At 38.6% G+C, this 20,063-nt stretch overlaps 1 protein-coding gene and 2 long non-coding RNA genes across 6 annotated transcripts in view; 1 reads left to right on the forward strand and 2 right to left on the reverse strand.

Annotated features, from left to right (window-relative positions):
- LOC122172299 (uncharacterized) overlaps positions 1–7,189 on the reverse strand; it is a 61,847-nt gene extending 54,658 nt beyond the window's left edge. Inside the window, exons 1-2 of one of the 2 annotated variants that reach the window (XR_006172482.2) lie at positions 7,050–7,181; positions 3,885–3,942 (exon numbers count right to left, since the gene is read on the reverse strand). This is a non-coding gene — a long non-coding RNA (uncharacterized LOC122172299). Of the gene's footprint in view, positions 1–3,884; positions 3,943–7,049 lie in introns of both variants that reach the window. The other variant, XR_006172478.2, reaches the window with a different exon arrangement.
- IRX4 (iroquois homeobox 4) lies at positions 4,832–18,442 on the forward strand. Of its 3 annotated transcripts, none has more exons than XM_008173688.4 (6): positions 4,832–5,040; positions 12,661–12,819; positions 13,558–13,809; positions 14,865–14,971; positions 16,445–16,758; positions 17,048–18,434. In XM_008173688.4, the coding sequence occupies exons 2-6, from the start codon at positions 12,775–12,777 to the stop codon at positions 17,788–17,790; spliced, it is 1,461 nt and encodes a 486-aa protein (XP_008171910.1). In that variant the 5' UTR covers positions 4,832–5,040; positions 12,661–12,774; the 3' UTR covers positions 17,791–18,434. The 3 variants fall into 3 exon arrangements, with proteins under 3 accessions (XP_008171910.1, XP_008171909.1, XP_008171912.1); XM_008173687.4 differs by lacking the exon at positions 4,832–5,040 and adding an exon at positions 7,324–7,431 and having other exon boundaries at positions 17,048–18,442; XM_008173690.4 differs by lacking the exon at positions 4,832–5,040 and adding an exon at positions 7,336–7,431 and having other exon boundaries at positions 12,754–12,819; positions 17,048–18,258.
- The window catches only part of LOC101949468 (uncharacterized), a 52,266-nt gene continuing 42,229 nt past the window's right edge, over positions 10,027–20,063 (reverse strand). Inside the window, exon 3 of the long non-coding RNA XR_006172476.2 lies at positions 10,027–10,449. This is a non-coding gene — a long non-coding RNA (uncharacterized LOC101949468). The remainder of the gene's footprint in view (positions 10,450–20,063) is intronic.

Raw genomic sequence — 20,063 nt, forward strand, 5'->3', positions numbered from 1 at the left:
CTCCAATATTTTTGCAGTTTTGAATTCTGAATTTAGCTTTGTCATCTGCAATGGATACCTATTCTTCTATTTTGCATCTTTTGTTCTGTTTTTGTGCATGTGCATGCATGTGTGCATATTTCAAGTTCAGCTATTTCTAAACTTCCTTCACTACCAAATAACACATCTTTAATTATTTTTCCTCTATGAACTGGTATTAGCAGTACATAATTTCTTTTCATAATCTTAGATATTGAACTTTGTCACCTGAAACAATAAATAACTAATGTCTATAAAACCAGCACCCAATTTCATGTAATATAAATATTTGTGTAAGTAGGAACATAGTTAAGGTAGGAGAATACAGAAGGGAAAGAAGAACTGATCAGAATAGATTAATCTATTAAAAAATTGGCTGGGCTTATCACATCAGCAACTACACATTTGTTAATACTTTTGACTAAGCGTACTACATATGCAACACTTCTCAATTCAAATAATTTCTGTTTTCAATTCTTTCTTTCCATAATATCTTATCATTTATGAACAATGGGCCCAATCCTGCATGCCTTATTCACTTATGGCCCAATTCTGCAAGGTGATGAGCATTACCATGCATACCAAACCATTACCATGGGAGCTGATAGTATCCATTGCTGTCAGGAGCTGTTCAGCACCTTGCATGATCAAGTCCATATTGAAATCAACATGACTACTCCCATGAGCAAACAAAACAGAATTTGGCCCAAAATGAAACATTTTCCTTGATCAGTTTGATGCTTAAACAAAAGCAAAATACCACGATAAAATCCTGGCTCTATTGAAGTTCGTGGCAAAACTCCCATTGTCTTCAATAAGGCCAGGATTTCATCCCAGAGCCTGAAATACAAACCTGTTAAGTTTTTGTATCAAACATGTAAATGTATGTTTCATCAAACCACTTTTATGTTTTGCTGGCCTTTATCTTGTGTCAACTAAAAATTCATAATACCAGTTTTGACTGAAGGCTGGCTTTAATTACAATTTCTTTTACAGGTCTCAACAGCTTTTTTGTATCCTGGGAAACCAGAACAATTCTTTCTATCATATTCAAAAAGAAAATGAAAAGGTTGGTAAATGTATAAGTAATCTTAACTGATTCATTGATCTGAATACTTTTAAAGTAATACAGTAAGTATTTCGGTCACACTTTGAAGTTAAGCTTGGAGCTCAGTTACATCCCTTAGGGTTACTTTATAGCCATTAAGAATATGTACCTTTTATCTGGTGCCTTCAATTAATTGAATTTCAAAAATATTCTCAAATGTTTTTAGAAAATCATTTAGTTCCTGGAGGACATTCCTGTGTGATTTATTGCTACAGTAATTAAAAGCACTGAGTATTACACTGGTCACTGTTGGAACTCCTGTCTGCCCTTGGCTATGCTTTGGTTTAAGTTAAAACATATAGTGTACTTGAGAGACTTGGGAAGCAAAGCAACAACAACAAAAAAATCTTTTCAGACTGCTTCAGAGTTTGTACACTTTTATAAATAACCTCTTAATGTGATCACAATGATATTTACATGATAATTATATGCAACCATAATTAAACTTCTACGTTAAACAATTCAATAATGAATTCCCTGTTATGGTAAATTATTCCTGACTTCCCAGATTATTTTTCTGTAGTTATAATCAGTATCAAAAAATAATTTTCAGTTTTACACATTATTCCTCTGAAGCAATGATTGAGGGCTTTCAGGAAGAATTAAAATAGCTAATTAGAATAATTTAGCAGAAATTGTTTATCCTATTGAAAGCTAGTCTAACTGAAATATATAAATGTTGCTTTAATTGTATCACTGTTTTACAATTGATTCTGTCCTGAAAACCTCCGTGTGAAAAGTCTTTACTTGTGTGAGTAGCACTATAGTCAATGGCACTACTCCCACAAGAAAGGATTTGTAGGATCAGGCTTCTAGTCCTCTTTTCTTCTAGTTTTATTGCATCTTCACATGGATCCAGGACCTTATTCCTGTACTCCTTACTTAGGGCTCCACTTCAGTAGGACTACTCACATGAGTAAGGTATGTAGGACATGACTGTCTCTCCTTATTGAGGCAAAACTCTCATCACAGTCAATGATCCTGGTTCTGTGAAGCTCTAAGTATCCTGGGCATGCGACTGAGCACTCTCACTGCCCAATTACATCAGTAAGTGATGAGATGATTGGTTTTTTAAACATATAGACTGATGTTATTTCCCTATCTGATAATAATTCCCTCCACCCACTCATACATCAAATTTAGTATGAAAGCCTTTAAACTGTCTAATTCCAATAAATATTATCTACATTGAGATATAAAGATCTTCTAAACACTACGGATACACAAATAAAGCAGTCTAGCATAGACTTTAGAAAGAACTATTGCCTGCATGAAGCAAATTATTTTTAAACATATATCTCTGTGAAATATAAAAGCTTAAAAATGACCTACCAGTAATTAAAAATCCTTGTTTTACATTTTAACTATACACTTCTGTACACAACCGTGGTTTTATGGATTTTGGCTAATGCAGGTCAGTACTAGATAAACATTGCATATTTAAATATACACATTGGAGTCATTGTTCAAATTAATAGCCTTTCCTTTTTTCACAGAAACCCCTAAAGGTTTTCTAATGTATTTCAGTCTTTTGAACATCACATTATGAGCTTCATGTGAAGAAAGAAAAAGAAATGTCCCTTTTGCACATTAAGATCAACTTTGCTATTTTGAGATGAGCACAAAACTGTGTTTCAAAACCACAGGGGAACGAAAAAAGGTTATAGTGAAAATCTGATTGCTTATTTCACCATCTTAATATATCCCAGATGATCTGGTTTTACTGTGTAAATATCCCAGCTATTTAAACAATTTCATTTGTTTCCTGATTAGGTAAAGGTTAAACTCAATGTTTCTGGGGGGTTCCTCATATTGTGCATGAGTTATGAGCCTGGTGTATGTTTTTAGCCCTTGTCTATATGTGATTCAATATTCTGTAAAGTAAAGGCAGAAAAATGTAAGAGACTAATCTTTATCTTATCAGCTCTCACAAGAGAAATGCCTTAAAGGAACATGCAGGGTGCTGCTTCTAGAACTGGTTTTGGCAAGTCAGTAGGTGTCCCTCACTCTGTGTCTGGTGCTGTTGGAGATGCTGATTTTCTAATGACACGTAAAACTAAAGTTTTAACCACATTTTTTAATAATTAAATAATCCCTTTTCACAAAAGAGGACTATTAGCATCAGGCCATGTCTAGCCTGGGATTGTAGCCATTGATGGAGCTTTACCAATGCAGCTGCTCCAGTACAAACCACTAGAATGCATTCCTTGTACCAGTATAAACCATTTTGCACCTGTGCAGCAAGGTGGTAACCCCAGTTTGGAAGGAAGGTAAAAAAGTCACAAAATACTCCTGTGCATCACATCTATGCTAGAGATTTGCACTGATGCAACTACATTCATAGATACACTGATGGCAAATATCCCCAGAGTAGACAAATCCTCCATGTCCTCAACAAATTCCCATTCAGGTCATTATACCCTGTTTGCATAAATTCTCACTGCAGTTTCAGTTTGACACAGTATTCTGCTTTACCTCCTGTCCTAATGAGTTGTACAATGGTGTTGCAAATTGTTAAAAAGTGATGATGTCCCCCACAGAAATGGGTGTATTTCAGTCATGTGTGAATATGTAATTATATGAAAATTATCAGCCCTCACCCACTTTTACCATCTACTCACCCACTTCTACCATCACTGAGATAATGAAAAATCTATTATTTTGATCCCCCTGAAGTAAAGTTGCTATACTAATCTAAGATAGTGTTAATAATCATTAATAAGTTTAAATTATCCCTTTTTGAAATTACCAGCTTCACCTGGTTGTTGTAGCAACTGTCAAGTAGAGAGGAAGACAAAGCAGCAGGTACCCCAGCCCTAGAGGAACAGAAGTATTTTGTCAAATTCTATTCCAGCTGCTTTGCCAGAACAAAAATGAAATAACATTTGGAGAATGATAGTTTGGGAAATAAGTAATGGGATGTGGGTGCTGAAAGGGGACAATATCTCTCCTTCTTGGTTGATCCTGACAGGTACAATCCTCGTAGGCGTATAGAGAACTACAGAAGGACCCAGTTCTGCAGTCCTTGTGGAAGCAAAACTCCCACTCAAGCCAAAGTGACTTTTGCTATTCAAGATTCAGCTCCAAATCATCACATTTAGAATTGGGAAGGAATTTTCCACTACCTCATATTAGTAGTGATCTTGATGGGGTTTTACCTTTCTCCAGAGCATTGTGCCTGGATAATCTTTTATGGTCAAAGGGATGTATCCCACAAAATCATCTGTATATAGTTGTGGATGGAAAATAGTCTTTTCCCCTTGTCTTTTATGTGTATGAATCCAGACAACAATATGAAGTCCATCTCAGTCCAGTCCAAAAGGATGAGGATCTGCCTGGATGTAGGGGAGGGTGGGGGAGTGCCATATTATTTTGAAGAACATTTTCTCACTTAGGGATTACATAACTGAATATTCCACCAAATCATCTTTGTAAAATATTGTGAAACAGATTGCTTTTCTTTGAGAGCTATTTGGAGAGGTAGCCTCTACGGATTAAAAGATAAATTTTTAGAAGGCAGAAGAGTGAAATGGGAAGTAGAGAATGAAATGGAGAAGCTCCTTAGCACAAATTTAGGTTCCGAGCAATGGCTTTGTCAAATAGAATAAAACCTTCCTTCCACACATCCACCTCTCCTCCATTGTCAAATTAAAAGGAGGCACCCCTCCTACTACAGGGAAATTATCAAAGGCGGCAGCCAAAGGAAGGGCTTGTGCTCCACTAGCATAAGCAGATATGTCATCTCATGGAACTAGAACGGAGCCAAAGAATTCATTTGAACATGAGAAAGGTATTGCTCACGTTCCACTCAATGGGAACGTGAATGGGAAAGTGCCTCCCACCTTTGGATGTAGATGTTTTATGTGTTAAATTAAAACACAAGGACTTGGCTAGAATTCTTCAGGTCAATGAAGGTAGGAATGCTAGCAATACCCCTGGTAATGCTGTAACGTCTTCTGAAATCAGATATTTACATTATGTTCTCTGAAATTAAGCTAACAGTGGGAGGGCAAATCAGGAACTATGTTGCTGTGGTTTTGTTACTTTGTTTTAAAATGCAAAAGATCACTACGCGATTGGCAGTGTTTACAGCTGTCCATTATGTACAGATGAGGAAAATGTGTTTTTTTCTTTAATTCCTTTATTTTCGTGTTTTATTTGCCTTTGAAGCTGCTTTCGCAAAGATAATCCGAAAAGACCCTTTCTATTATAACCTTCATCAAACTTAAAATGCCACTTCACGACAATGTGCAATATGTGTTGAACTTTGTAAGTATAGGTACATGTAAATGACACTATCATGAAATAGTTCTGGCAAAAACAAGTTGATATGCAGAGTTGCATATTAACATTAGTGTTCACATTTTGTAATTACTATATGAAGATAGCAACAGAGGGTCCTGTGGCACCTTTGAGACTAACAGAAGTACTGGGAGCATAAGCTTTCGTGGGTAAGAACCTCACTTCTTCAGATGCAAGAAGTGCGCGTCTTGCACCTGAAGAAGTGAGGTTCTTACCCACGAAAGCTTATGCTCCCAGTACTTCTGTTAGTCTCAAAGGTGCCACAGGACCCTCTGTTGCTTTTTACAGATTCAGACTAACAAGGCTACCCCTCTGATATAGGAAGATATTAGATTAAAAATGGGTTTTCTCTCCCCTTTTTCAGACTCTCATCCCCACTCCCCTCCCATTCTCAGATAATTTGGTATGATACACGCGGGTATTATTTCTTAAGGCTAAAGCATTTTTCTCCACTTCTGTCCTCTTGAGACATCTGCTATAGCTTATATATTTAAACACAAATTATATTGATCCCCCCAGACAAACACCTTTCTGACAGTCTTGAGTTGTTCTTACACTGTTGAACGACCAAGGAAAGAAGGTGCGGTTCTGAGGTAAAACTTAAGATATAGCATGCCACAGCAGAGTTGCAATATATATCAGCTAAGTTTCCTTGGGATTGCCCTGCAGCAATAGGCAGGAACCTGAAAGATTTCTGGTGCGGCATAGTTGATCACTCCAGCCTGTGGTAAAAAGTCATTAGCCTACATGTTACTTTAACACCATGATACCGGTGACAACTGGCAGTACCCCAGCCCTATTTGTGTGTAGCAAGTTCACAGTCGAGTAACCTCGACTTTAATGGGTCACCCCAATGGATTTCTCCTTAGAATCCCAGTATGCTGTTGCCCATCGCTGGAGACTTTAGGACAAACAAGAATAGGAAAACACTAGATGAGCACATAGCATTCCCTTCTAAATCTGCTGGAGCTGGAACTTCCGTAGCTTTGGTCCCACTGCTAAGATTCTGCTCCCCTTGAAATCAATGGGAGTTTTGCCATTGGTTTCAAAGGGGAGAGGATCGGGCTTCTAATAAAAGACTGCCAAGGATCTTCAACTGATGAGAGGCATTGCAGGATACTACCGAACTGAAACGTTCTGAATGTGACCATTGTCTATCTTTTATGGATCCAAACTGGACAGAGGAGGTGAACTGAAGGAAGGTGGTTTTCACCGTCCATGTGTAGCTGGGGAATTGCTGCTGCAGTTCATAGTACCTGAGATCCACAATACTGACCAAGCAATTATGGAAAAAATTAAGGCCAGTAGCTGAAGAGGTCCAGGCACACATTCCCTACTTGCACAGGTAACGATTGCCTTTAAGACCTCTCATCAAAAGAGAGGGAGACAAAAAAAGAGAGATGTCTGTAGGTTTAGCGTCTTGCAATCTTTACTTGTACAGATAAACTATAGTTTGGATGTGTGCGCAGTTAATCAAATCTCTGGTAGATGGTTGCCTTACAGCGTGTACAACCTGCAGATCATTAGGTTAAATGGAGGACATTCGTGTCCTTTCAGAATCAATGCAATTATTGTTTGGATCAAGGACAACATTTGGAGTGGCAGAACTAATTTTACTAACCTGCTATTAATTATGGTGTCCCCCTCGCCATAAGCAGCTTTTATAACCCGAGGAATCAAGGAATGCTTGTATCCGTTTTCAAAGGAAAAGTTGAAACTTGAGTGTCTGGTCGTGTTGGAAAGTGTTAATCAGTAGGAAAGAGTGTGATCAGTGAAGCTATTCACTTGAACGTCACTCTAGTACAGGGGGTTAGTGAAGTGATTGTGGCGCCTAGGGACTGAAAGCACTATTCCACTCCAGTCAGGTATTATACACTGAGAAATGTCTACATTAGTTCTCTATAGCTCTCTGCAAAGTGAGTCACTGCAGACAAGAGACGAGATCCCCTGCCATGGAAAACCTCTCGCTAGAAGATTTTAGTCGAAGCCTGGCGTGATCTCAGGTAAAGAAACCTTCTGCTTGTTTTGATGATAGGGCTTTTTTTTCTTCTTCTTTTTCCCCTCAGAGCCTGCTTCACCAGCAAGCCAGCTGAAAACTAACTGCTAGGGAGAAGAGAAACTACCTGTGATAAATCATTTGGCTTTGTGCAGTCTTTACCTAGGACAGAGTACAAATATAATCTACCCTGCATGTTATTTCTTGGGAAAGGGGTGTGGATATTAGCGTATATTAAGGTAGGGTACTGAGTTAAAATTTCTGGATTTTATATCAAACTTTGAAAGGAATCGAATTTGATCTTGCAGTAAGAAAGTTTGATCTGCACATAGAAGTATTGCAAAGCTGTTCATTGCCAACGGCTCGAAGAGGGAAAGGAGGAAGCGTTTGAATGCCTAGGAACCTGCGGCACTTTGGAAATTGAAAAGAAAAATCTTGTATGATCTTCGCTTTGCTAATGAAATAGTGGCTGTAGTCTGCGCAATCTACAGAGCATAGAAATGTTATTGTACAATGGTGTCCACCTAACCGTTCAGCGAGTGCCTATGTTCTGTTTCAGCTGCTCCTGGATGCTGAAAACTTGCGTGTGTGTATCTTGGCTCGAGTTCTTAAGTGTTAAAAGTTAATAAATACAAAGACTAGTGTGAGAATGTGATCCTTCTTGCATTAATCTAGATTGTCAAGAGGATTTAAGTAAAAACTATAAATAAAAGTGTTCCAAGTGGATACGTTTTAGCAACTGATTTTACATGTAGTTGTAACCTGGGTAAATTAATATCAGAGATGCCCTTTTAGGCAATCATTGTGTATGTCATCATCATAACTCTAGATCATAGTGAGGCTTATAGATATGCATGTACAAGAGATATGAAAAACTCACTGTCCCTTGATTTAGACTGCAGTATATGTAATTATACTTCAGATACACTTTTTTCAAAATTTATGTATTTAATGTCAATATTGACTTTATGGGAGCTATTTCACTTGAAAATGTTGCAGTCTGCCCTCAGTTCCATGTCAGATCCCAAACGTGGGCAACACGTTAAGCTTCACAACCTTTGTCAGACAGTGAGTCAAGGCTGTTTAAATCATTAACTTGAAAACAAAGCAAACGCGACCGAAAGATCGTACTAACGTCTATTTAGCCCATAAATATATACCGTCGCCAAGAAATATTTCATGGCGAGGCAATGACACCTCCAAAGCAGAAGAAAATGGGCATATATCCAGTGAAGCTGTAGCTGTATAACCGCAGCTAGATCGCGTCCCTGAAGACGTCCATCAAAGCCTTAGCCTTAGAAGAGCTTCCCTGTTTTACCTGCTGTGGCCTGTTCAGATATCACGATGTTTCCTTCTTGTTTCATGTTTTCATAATAAAACTTGTCTGAACATTGGCTCCAGTTTCTTTGAGAAGAAGAAAAATCAACCAGTTTGTAGTAACCCTTTAAGACATACTTCATTAAGCTTTGGCTCTCAAAGATATGTTTGTGTTTGCAGGTTTTATATTGGGAAACTCTACAGCACTTCATGTTGATTTAGACGGTTTTACTTTCTTTAACTTAGCAAATAGCTCCCGTTGGTTATTTTGCTCAAGTGCTGTTAACTCTTTTGTACAAGAAAGGGGCTTGGCAAGAATATTTTTTTATTACATACCAAATGCTTGCATTTTCCAAATGCTTGAGGATATAGCCCACAGCATTAATCGTCTTTACTTGGATTTGAACAATGTTATGTTGTTCATGTGCAGGAGCCACAAAGCTTTTAAATCATTGCGGGACTTATTGCATGTTTGTGCTCTGGCACTAGAAATTCGTGATGAAATATAACTTCGTTGAGTTTCTCATCAACAAAGAACCATTATTTGTAGACTGTAAGTGACAAGAGAGCAACACTTTGTGTCAAGGTAATGTCCGTTTTATGATGTAAATTATTTTAAAAAATTAAAGACAGTTTTCTTGGGAGTACCGATTGGTTCTGGTATAATGCGCAGTTAGGGTAAAGTAATATAACAGGCAGACTAGAAAAAAATGACAAATTATTACAGTGATTAATAAGGGAACCTTCAATGCAGAAAACCGGATATCAGTGGATTTGCCTGATACAGGGTAGTGAAAGACACTGTAGACATATAAATAGACAAGGAATATAAATATTGAATCTGGTCTTGTATTGTAAAGATTAATCGACTCATCTAAATATCAATCCTGCTGTGTTATGGGTGTCACTGCTGGGTTGACGTCTGGAGTAGTATCAAAAGAAAAAGACAAGACATGCAGTTTGAAAAACTGTAAGATTGTGCTACAGCTTCTCAAAACAGTTCTCCAGCTCTATCAGCTAATTACAGTGCTTTGCACTGAGCCACTCTTGAGATAAGTGCAGCTGTTTTCCTCCCCAGCACCAGTGCATAATGTTCCAGTGTTTATGTAAGCAAAAGCAGTGCACATCTCTTAAGGAAGATCATTTTTATACATTTGTGGATTTTCTCAATTATTTTTTCACAAAATCCTCCAGAAGGTTATACATTATGATATCTGCTTAATAAATAACTAAAAGTAGCATTGTGTTCTGGAAACGCTGAGTAACTGGAAAAAATAAGTGAGAGTTTCATTGTAGCATAAGCCCCAATGGCTAGTTTATTATTATTCACAGAAAGAAGGTGATATTAGCATTGCAGGTGAGAAAGGAATAAACACACTCTCCCAAGAAATCAATACGGAATTCAAAAACAATTATTAATGTCATTTGACTCCTGTTCTTTACGCATTTCTCCCGGCTACAGACACTAAACTGTCTGAATAATTTGCATGTACTGTATCTATTTGTTATTTGGGAACTATTTACGATGCCGTAGGACACCGCTTGTTATAGTCTAACCCAATCCTAGAACTAGTATTTTCATCTGTAAATTAAAGCAATTACGCAGCAGATATTGTATTATGTGTACTGTGGTCTCCAGATAGTCATCAATCACCCTCAATCGAGCTGTCAGAGTGGGCAGATTCGTTTCTGGGAGGCAGTCTTCCAGCTGGGGAGAAGAAGAGAACATCATCATTAATTAGAGTGTGACCCTGGGGCTATTCACATGTCTGAACCCAGGAATCTCTCCGAGCAAGTCTGCACACCATGGAGCAGCACGCCACTGCACCATCAGCCACGGCTCAAGCGCAATGAGCTGTTCTCTAGTTCCTCCAAAAGGCTCACGGATGCCTGGCTAACTTGCTGCCACATTACACTGGCAATTTGTTGTAGTTTTAGCAGTTTACTCCCTATAAATTATTGACAATTACTACCGCCACAGCAGAGGTCACTTTCCTAGAGAAGATAGCCTATGGTGACGACAGCCCAATGTCACATTAGCTGCTCTGCGATGCCGTTATACACCCACAAAAAGGACGGAACTGGGAGCCTGGGTAAATCGAGGAGTTTGTACAGATCATGGGAATTCGGTATTCTGAAAGGAGATTACTTCCCCCTGTTTATTTACCATGACAGAAGTATGTCAAAAGTAAACAAGTCTCTTCTGCATGGGCTTTCAACAATAAAGTTTCACAAACAGGATTATTAGAACTGTAGGGCAGTGTCAGAAACTGCAGCGCTGCACAGAGCGGGTAAAATGGTTCTGCCTTTTGCCTTTCGGTTCAGACCAGCTCCTGCAGTCCTGGTACCCGGAGCCCGGTGCTGAAGGTACCCCAGTTCCTACCTAAATCAGCGTGAGTTGGGGATGGTCAGCCGCAAGTGGAATTGGGCCTTTCATCCCCACTCAAGCAACACGCCAACTATCAAATGGGAGTATAATCTCAGGAGCGAAACTGAGGAATTTGGCTCCACAGACCGATTTAAAACACTTCTCATGTATAAACGGACTCTTTCTGCTCCAGATCCGTAGTGGGGGAGCTATTGAGATTAACGAAATACAGTCTAAAAGCGCTTGAAAATAATGAAGGGACTGATCCTGATACCATTGAAATCAATGGAAGTTTTACCATTGGCTTCAGTGGGGATAGGATTAGGCCCTTGATTTGTAAAATTGTTTGATCTGCCATGCTCACACAAACAATAATGTTTAAATTATATCATCTAGGTTACCCGCCTCTGAAGGGGGGATGCTACGCTTCAAACAGAGTCTAAAACACCGAAGAAAGCTATTTTAATAACTAATCTCAAAAGGCAGAGTTGAGGTGATATCAAGAGTTCTATGAGTGTGAGTTTTCCCAGAATATCGGGTAAAAAGCTGCTGACTATACATTTTAAATAATTTTTGTAACCCATAAAGACAAACTGTTCTTTGATAAATTCGCCAGCCAACAACATAAACTATCATTGTCCGAGTCCGATCCTGCATTCTCTCAGCACCTTACTGTCCCATTCACTTCAATGCATGAGTAAAGCAGGATTGGACCCTAAAGAAGGTAAAAGTTGACTTTTCTAACACAATTACAAATATTGATACTGTGATCAAATTCTTTTCAAGGTGAACACCCATGTCTTCAGTCATTGCCTGGAACGTATATTTATAGTGTTTTTAAATTTAATCGCGCATCTGGACTAAAGGATGCAAAAAAACCCAAAACTGCGTGCCATGTGGTTTATTGTCAGTGTTACTGCTAATTTTAACTGTTGATTAAATCTTAAATGAAGACTCACTCGTGTGTCTCTTCATATGTCTCGTTTGTAATTGAGACTAATTATTGTGGTGGGGTGGGAAGAAGCAGCTGCTCATTAATTAATTTCTAATTAAAAGGGTTTGCCATCCTTCAGTGACTAAGGGGGAAAATCTTAGTTGGTGTAATATTGATTCTTGAGATCAAAACCATTCATAGTCGTCCTACATAACCATATTAAAGTACTATAAATTCAAGTATCTGATGTTTGAGTGCTCTCCAAACTCTGCTTTGTATATTCTTAACACAAACTCAAACCTACCAAAATGAATGTTAAACTTGCAAACGGGTCAAATTGAGTAAGCTTAATGTAACGTCAGAGTCTCTGCTGTTTATAAAACGTGTATCTGAGTTGACCTGTTTTGAACTACTTTTCTTTTATGTTCTTTTTTTCGTGTGTGCAAAATATTTATTTCTGTCGCCACGTTTGTCAATCTCTGAGTCCACGTGTAGAAATTACTTCTAGTTTGTAGAGGTAGAAAAAATGCTACATTCATTATACATCTTTTTAGTTAAAAAAAAGTTTAAGATTCATGCAGGTAAATTAAATATGGTATTCTGCTTCGTCCTATAAGCATCTAGGAACCTGTGGTTACCAATCAATTGGTACAATAGAGCAGAGCAAGGCTGCAATAGCGTGCAGATCAGACGTCTCTCCTTGTTTCTAGATAACTGGGAGCCTCTGTACCATGTCATATCCTCAGTTTGGATACCCTTACTCTTCTGCACCCCAGGTAAGACTCTATTGTCCGCAAACGTTAATTGATTGAATTTCAGTCATTATTGATTTCTACCGTTCAGTGCTTAAAAGCTGCAGTGTTCCTTTATAGTACGTGAAAGCGTTAAATTGGTTACGCACTCAGTCTGTTTATAAAATATTTAAGTTTGTGTTCATATTTGTAAAATGAAAGGAGCATACAGTATTTAGGGTGTTCTGGGTGGGGGCGGGGGAGGCGAGACGAAAGGAAAAGGGGGATGGAAACCCTCCAAGAATAATATTTTATCTTCCGGATTAGGTTTACTATTTACACACTTAAAAGGGAAGTTACTGAACTATCTATTGTAGAAACATAATGGGATATTTGAAACCCGCAGGTTAATAATAGATGTATGTAGGGCTGTTACAAATCTGCAGTCAAAATAAATATGCATGAGTGATTTAGAAAAAAAAAGGTTTAAAAACGCAGATGGGGAGCATTGTGCTGCAAGTGAAGACAAATGATGTCAACACTTTGTACAACCCATTATAAAAGTTACTTTTAAAAGCATTTAATATAAGCATCTTGAAAACCTGACGTAGCCACCCCCTTGTAGAGATTTTCATTAAACACTTAAGAGTTTTGTCTTCCTTTTTTAACTGGTAAAATATCTAATCTGTACATTTCCCGAAACCTTCATTTCCTCTGCCTTTAAAGGAAACAAATGTCAAAACTTAGCTGCAGGTTTTAAAAAGTTTTCTTCCTTTCCCTTAGTTCCTGATGACCACCAATTCCCTGACAACTTGCTGTGAGTCTAGTGGCAGGACTCTGACAGATTCAGGCGCTTCAGCCTCGGCTCAGACCCCAGTCTATTGTCCTGTATACGAAAGCAGGCTGTTAGCCACAGCCAGACATGAGCTCAATTCTGCAGCTGCTTTAGGAGTCTATGGAAATCCTTACACAAGTACCCAGGGCTATGGAAACTACGTTACCTATGGTACTGAAGCCTCTGCCTTCTATTCTTTGGTAAGCAATCCTAGAATCTTCTTGTCACTCATTAGTAAAACAAATCCCAGCTCAAAAGATAAACGAAAACATATCTTCTCGCTGTTTGGCTTGCGTGTTAGAGTCCTCCCTAGAGGAAATCTGTGTTCTCCCCTCTCTTCTGAATTGGAACAGTTCACTAAGACTAAAATTCACGTGCTGTTATGTTTAGATTGCTATACTAAGTCAGTCATGTTTTCAGGACAGAGACCACTTTAAATAGTTCTACTAAATACCTAAATACATGTAGTTCTTTACGTAAGCCTATTTTCTGACTATCGACGCATAGCTCTGCCTTTTTAGCTCTCTCTCTAATTATAAGTATGCTTAACAGTTATATGATACTACAGTTAAAAGACAGTTCTGTGAAACTGATGAACGACACTGGAATGAACGATATAGCTATGTTGGTAGTTCAAAGTTGCATATACAGAGGTGCAGAACAATCGATATACCTTGGAATGAGCTTTTTCTTTGGCATCATTATAGCATGGGTTAATGTGTGTATTGATTTCACTGGCTGCTGAAATTCTAGACCTTTGCTACAGCCAAAACATATCTTACTGTAAGACCACAGCAGTAAAGTTGCCATTCATCTTTCATTTCCTTTGCACATTGTATTTCTGATTAATTAAAGGCGATAGTTGTGAATAGCTAAGATGTCATTAAAAGTTTAAACGCTTGTTGTCACTTTCTAGGTCATTGTTTTATAATGTTAATAAATTTAATGTGCTCTCGGTTCTGTAGAGAAGGGAACTATGAATTAAGCTTTTGCTAGTTATTTCGGTTAGGAGAATACTTTTTAATAAGAAGGGAAACAGGTTCCTTATTGTAGTCAAATACGAGGCAATTGTTTTGGAACCAAACACTGCTGTGGAAAACAATATATTCCATAGCAACATTGTAACATTTGTTTTACATTTTACCATAAATGTAACAAACCAATTCACTTCCCTTAACCACTTCTAAGGCGAGAGACGGGGCGGCTGGCTGGGGGTGGGAATTGGTGAAAGGACACACTCGATTTTGTGTTACAGAACAGTTTCGACGCGAAGGATGGGAGTGGATCTGCGCATGCGGGCATTACCCAGGCGGCTGCCTACTATCCCTACGATCACACACTCAGTCAGTATCAATATGACAGGTAAGAAACAAACAATTAAACAGACGTAACGACGAGCGATTTTTCCTAAGCAAGAGACATTTTAAACAGTGAAACACTGTGTCCTTTTAGCAATGAATTATTAATCAAGGTAAGACAGGCAAATAAATAATTAGACAAAATGGAAGCCTACATTTCTCCTTTGACAAACCTTACATTTGTATATTACCTGGAGACTGAAGAGGGACCTATTGGGCAGGCTGCTCAAACAGTGTAGTAAAAACCAAAGCTTTATTCTGAATGTTAACACTAAATCTCTAAATTAAACATGGGGGGAGAGGCGGTGGAGAGGGGGACTGGCTAAATACCCACAAATTTGTGTTTGTCAGCACTGAGCAGTGTTGTGGGGCTACATCAGTAACCCTGTGCCTGACCCCTGACTTTAGCAAACTATTATCAAATACCCTGCGTCCCCCTTTTCGACATGTAATTCAATTAATTTCATTATTCTACTATAGTAAACTGAATGTTTTAACAAATGGGAGTAACTTTGAAAAACTCAATGAGGCCTAACTATCTTGGGAGTACTTGAAGCGATCATACCAATTTATCTTGGGTCTCTCATAATATTTTATAGAAACTTTTTCTAAGTATATGTTTAAACAAATTGTTCTCCCAACCCAGCATATGGTCCTTTACTTTTCAAGGAGCTATACTTTCCACTAGCCAATTTTTTATTAATTAGCTTTTCTTGTATTGTGTTAAATTGAACAGTCCTTTTATCTTCTGTATGTTTATTAGTTTTAAAACAGCACAAAACCACTTAAACCATCTCAACCTTTTAAGCCCACTGGGTGCCGATGACCTTTCCTGGATGATGTGCATTAAATATTCAGGTGCAGTCCAGTGTCTTCTGCGTCACGTTTTTACAATTTCAGGAACAAAAGGGTAGGAGAGATTACTAATAAAAGGAATAAGGAGGAAATATATTTCTGTTAACAGTTACACCCTGAGGTTACTTAAATGTATTTTATCTGAGCAGGATTTATCAAACAGCTGAAAAGCAGAACTTTTGTGTGCGGGTCTGTGCGTTTCTAAGATGTTTCTGTCACACAAGTTGTTAAAATGGACTTTGCAATTTACTTGGATAAAAATAGACATTTTCTTTTCTATTTATTCTTCAAAGGTTATTGTACAATTGAATTAAAACATTTCTTATGCCCAGTATTTCTCATTTTAAAATTATATGTTATCATTGCTTCTTTCTAACCACTGAATTGTTGCGGTAAATGATTACTAAAAGCCTTTTACGGCCCCCTCAGGTTTTGGTACAGTATTCCTCCGACACTGATTACTGCTAGAAGAAGGTACAGTTAACCTCTCCTAGCACCTGGTCCAAACTCCATATATCTTTCCTTTGGCTTCAGTGGGCTTTGGATCAGGTGCCCAAAGGCCACCTCGCTGTATCTTTGACATGATCTACATATGGTGTCATATATGTCTTGTGAACTACAGATATGGCACCATGGACGGAGGCACCCGAAGAAAAAACGCTACTCGTGAAACCACCAGTACACTGAAGGCATGGCTGCAGGAGCACAGGAAGAACCCCTACCCCACCAAGGGCGAGAAGATCATGCTGGCCATCATCACCAAGATGACCCTCACCCAGGTCTCCACCTGGTTTGCCAATGCCCGGAGGAGGCTCAAGAAGGAGAACAAGATGACCTGGCCTCCAAGGAACAAATGTTCCGATGAGAAGAGATCCTACGAAGAGGAAGGGGAGGAAGAGTCACAGGAAGACAATATGAAGAACGAGAAAAACGATGGTATCTTATTAAATATACATTTACAATTAACAAGCAAAATTCTAGAGTAGCCAGATCAGTTTTCAGTTTCCCTTTTGACTATTTTTATCATGAGTGTTGTTGCATGAGTGGGTAGGATATACTTATGAATTGCACATAGCCTAGAAACATACATACAGAATTGCAGTTGTATTCTTTATTAGAAACGCCCTTTTAAACAGTACTCCGGATCTTTAGAGATGGTATTATTTTAAAGAAACACTGTGATGCTATTTATTCCGTATGCTTTACTGTTTTCCCATTCCTGCAGAGGCCACCAGCAAAGAAGAAAAAGAGCTGGAACTGAGTGATTTGGATGACTTTGACCCCATTGAGTCAGAGAGTTCAGAATGCGAATTGAAACAGCCCTTCCAGCACCTGGAGAGCAGCCAGATAAGGGCAGCCGACACATGTGCTACTGATCATTGCAAGGAGCCTTCTCTAAAGACGCCCATCCCAGCGGCCACCATTGAAGAAGACCTGGAGAGGGCTAAAAACTGTCTCAAGAATGTGGTGGACGAATGTGAACAAGACTTAATCAATGTAAGGCAGAGAAGCTGTGAGTCCAAAATGTGTTTCCAGCAGGGGCAACAAATATTGGAGACAAAGCCCAGGATTTGGTCCCTGGCTCACACCGCCACTTCTCTAAACCAAACTGAGTATCCTTCCTGCATGCTGAAACGCCAAGGAGTCTCCGCCTCCGTTGCAGTTTCTGCTCCTGTTAGTGTCATTGACAGACATCAGGATTCCCCAGTCACCAATCTCAGGAACTGGGTGGATGGGGTGTTTCATGACCCCATATTCAGACACAGTACTTTGAACCAAGCTTTGAGCAACACAACAGTTTCCTGGGCTACCACCAAAGGAGCCATTCTGGAAACGGGATCTTTAGGACGCTCAATTGGAAACAGTACTAACGTGCTAAAAGGCCAACTGTCAAACTTATCCCACCAGGACTCAAATAAAGAATTTCTTGCATTTCCCAAATCAGGAAGCAAAATGTTTTGTTCTTAACAACACCCCAAGTGGCAAAGAACTTTCTAACACCGGAAGAGTGGGATACACTGAAAAGAGATTTGGAAGAATTTAAATTTAAATATAATTTTTTAAAAATAACAAAGATAAGGATTTAAAGTTCAGTTTGCTTAGTTAAACGGGCAGACTTTATTCATTGCTGTTTTGAAGAATTTCTGTTGGCTGCGAATTTAAGGGATCAATGTCGTGAAAATAATTTAACTCCATGTCTAAAAGCACGTACTATAGTGTAGGCGTACTTAAAAGTTTACATCCAAAAGTTTACAAACGAGAAATTTAAATTCTGATATTTAATTTAAGGCATGCCAATATTAGTTATAAAGACTTCTCAGATTTTTTCCTTCTGATTTCATTGTTACCATATAATTCACAAACGGCACTTATACCAAGTTTACACTATTGCACAAATTTACCTTGACAAATATGTTAAAAAAGTATGTTCACTCCAATAAATTGTCTGTTTCAGAAGTAAAAATTAGTGGTGGCGTTTTGCATTACAAAATGAATATGTTCCAATTTTAGAATGTGTGTTCATAGATGTTCTAGTAATTTAAAGAAATGTCAAGATGATTGCATTAATACTAGAAAAAGTTCATGAAATGTCAATAAATCATTAGCATAACTGCAAACAAATTTATTTAAATCAGAAATATTGATACTTTTTCATTGGGCCTTATTTTTTTCTCTTTCTGTGTCTGTAAAGGAATCCAGAATGTTCTAAACTCGGAGATTCTTGAGCAAATAACGGTCTAAGATTTCTCCTTTGAACAGATAGTTATTGTTATGTTTGTAAGTACAACACTACATTTACCAGGTTGTACTCTGTTAAAGAACGCCTTGTTAATGAATACTGTGTGTTACACTGGAATATGGATGTCCAGTCTCAAGAGCCTTCTCTGCTAGAGAAACACAGGGCCATCCATCATTACATTTGTTGAGTTTGACAGTTGTCATCCAGGAAAGGAGGGGGGAAAGAAAAACAATAACAGGAGTTAAATGTTCATCCTTTAAAACAATATTAGATAGATAGATAGATAGATAGATAGATAGATAGATAGATAGATAGATAGATAGATAGATAGATGTGAGAGGAGAGAGAAGTGTAGTTGTGCTCTAGATTTGCTGAAATGAAGGGGGAGAAAACAGAAGGAGGAGAGAAAAAAGTAGACTCCAGCTGCCCACTAATGTGAGGGTAGACAGTGTCCGCCCTATAAACCTGAGAACAGAGTAGGGGGAGGTGGGATCTTGGAGACTAGGCTGGGGAAAATCACCCCGGGACCCAGTGTTGGCCGCTGTGGCAGGGGAATCTCTTTTTATGAGTGCGAAGCAATTGATTCACATGGAAAATTTGATATTTTAAAGAACCGTTTTAGCTTCAAGCTCCTCTGATAGTATGAAGAATCGTTGATTCTCCATGAATATTTCAGCACTTCAGGACAGATGCTTTACCGTTTTGACATTAAATAGAGTGCAGCCAAGAGAAAGAGCTCGTTCTCCGTGTGCTTCAGGAGGTCTCGCTGCCAATTTACCAGTTAAATAGCAAGCGTTTTAAACATTTCCCTTTCAATCCCGGAGTCGAAACAAACTTTCTGTTCCGCAGGCCGGGGAAAATAAAGAAATGATAAACCAAACCTGACAGAAATAAGAAAAATAATCCTCTTAAAATACGAGTTTATAGTCCAGAGGAGCCCTATCAACCGGTGTGGGCAAGAGTTAAACGCTCATAATGGGACTGAAGTAGGAACATGGCAAAAACTCTGCATCCTTTCCCATACTTCCTCCCCCAAAAATTAAAACAAAGACCAGAAATGAAACGGAGCGCTACCCCCAGGAGTTTGTAAAGAAATCTCGAGACAGCAACTAGTTAAAATATAAAACACACCAGCCCGCAAACTTTTGAGACCGGTTAGTGCAGCAATTGAATAAAGGAATCTGGGTGTGGGGAATAGATCAAACCCTTCCCCTCTCTGAAAGCAGCTGTAATTGGATTGTATCCAGTCATATTCCCTGTCATTGTATTGACTTTCGCTCTCTTGGATGATATTATCGAGATCACTGAACCTCGCTGCTGATCTGGCTGTCAAAAGGCTGAGACAGGAGCCCCCGGCCTGGAAAACGTGCATCAGCCAAGATAATTTGAAGTGAAATTTTCATTTTGACAGTAAACCCCTCAATTTCTAAAGGCTCTGCACCCAGAGATCTCGGTGGCAGGGGGAGGCTTTACAGAAAGCCACGTCTTAAACTGAAAAGGG

This window comes from Chrysemys picta, chromosome 2 (assembly GCF_011386835.1).
Source record: "Chrysemys picta bellii isolate R12L10 chromosome 2, ASM1138683v2, whole genome shotgun sequence".
NCBI classification, from domain to species: domain Eukaryota; kingdom Metazoa; phylum Chordata; order Testudines; family Emydidae; genus Chrysemys; species Chrysemys picta.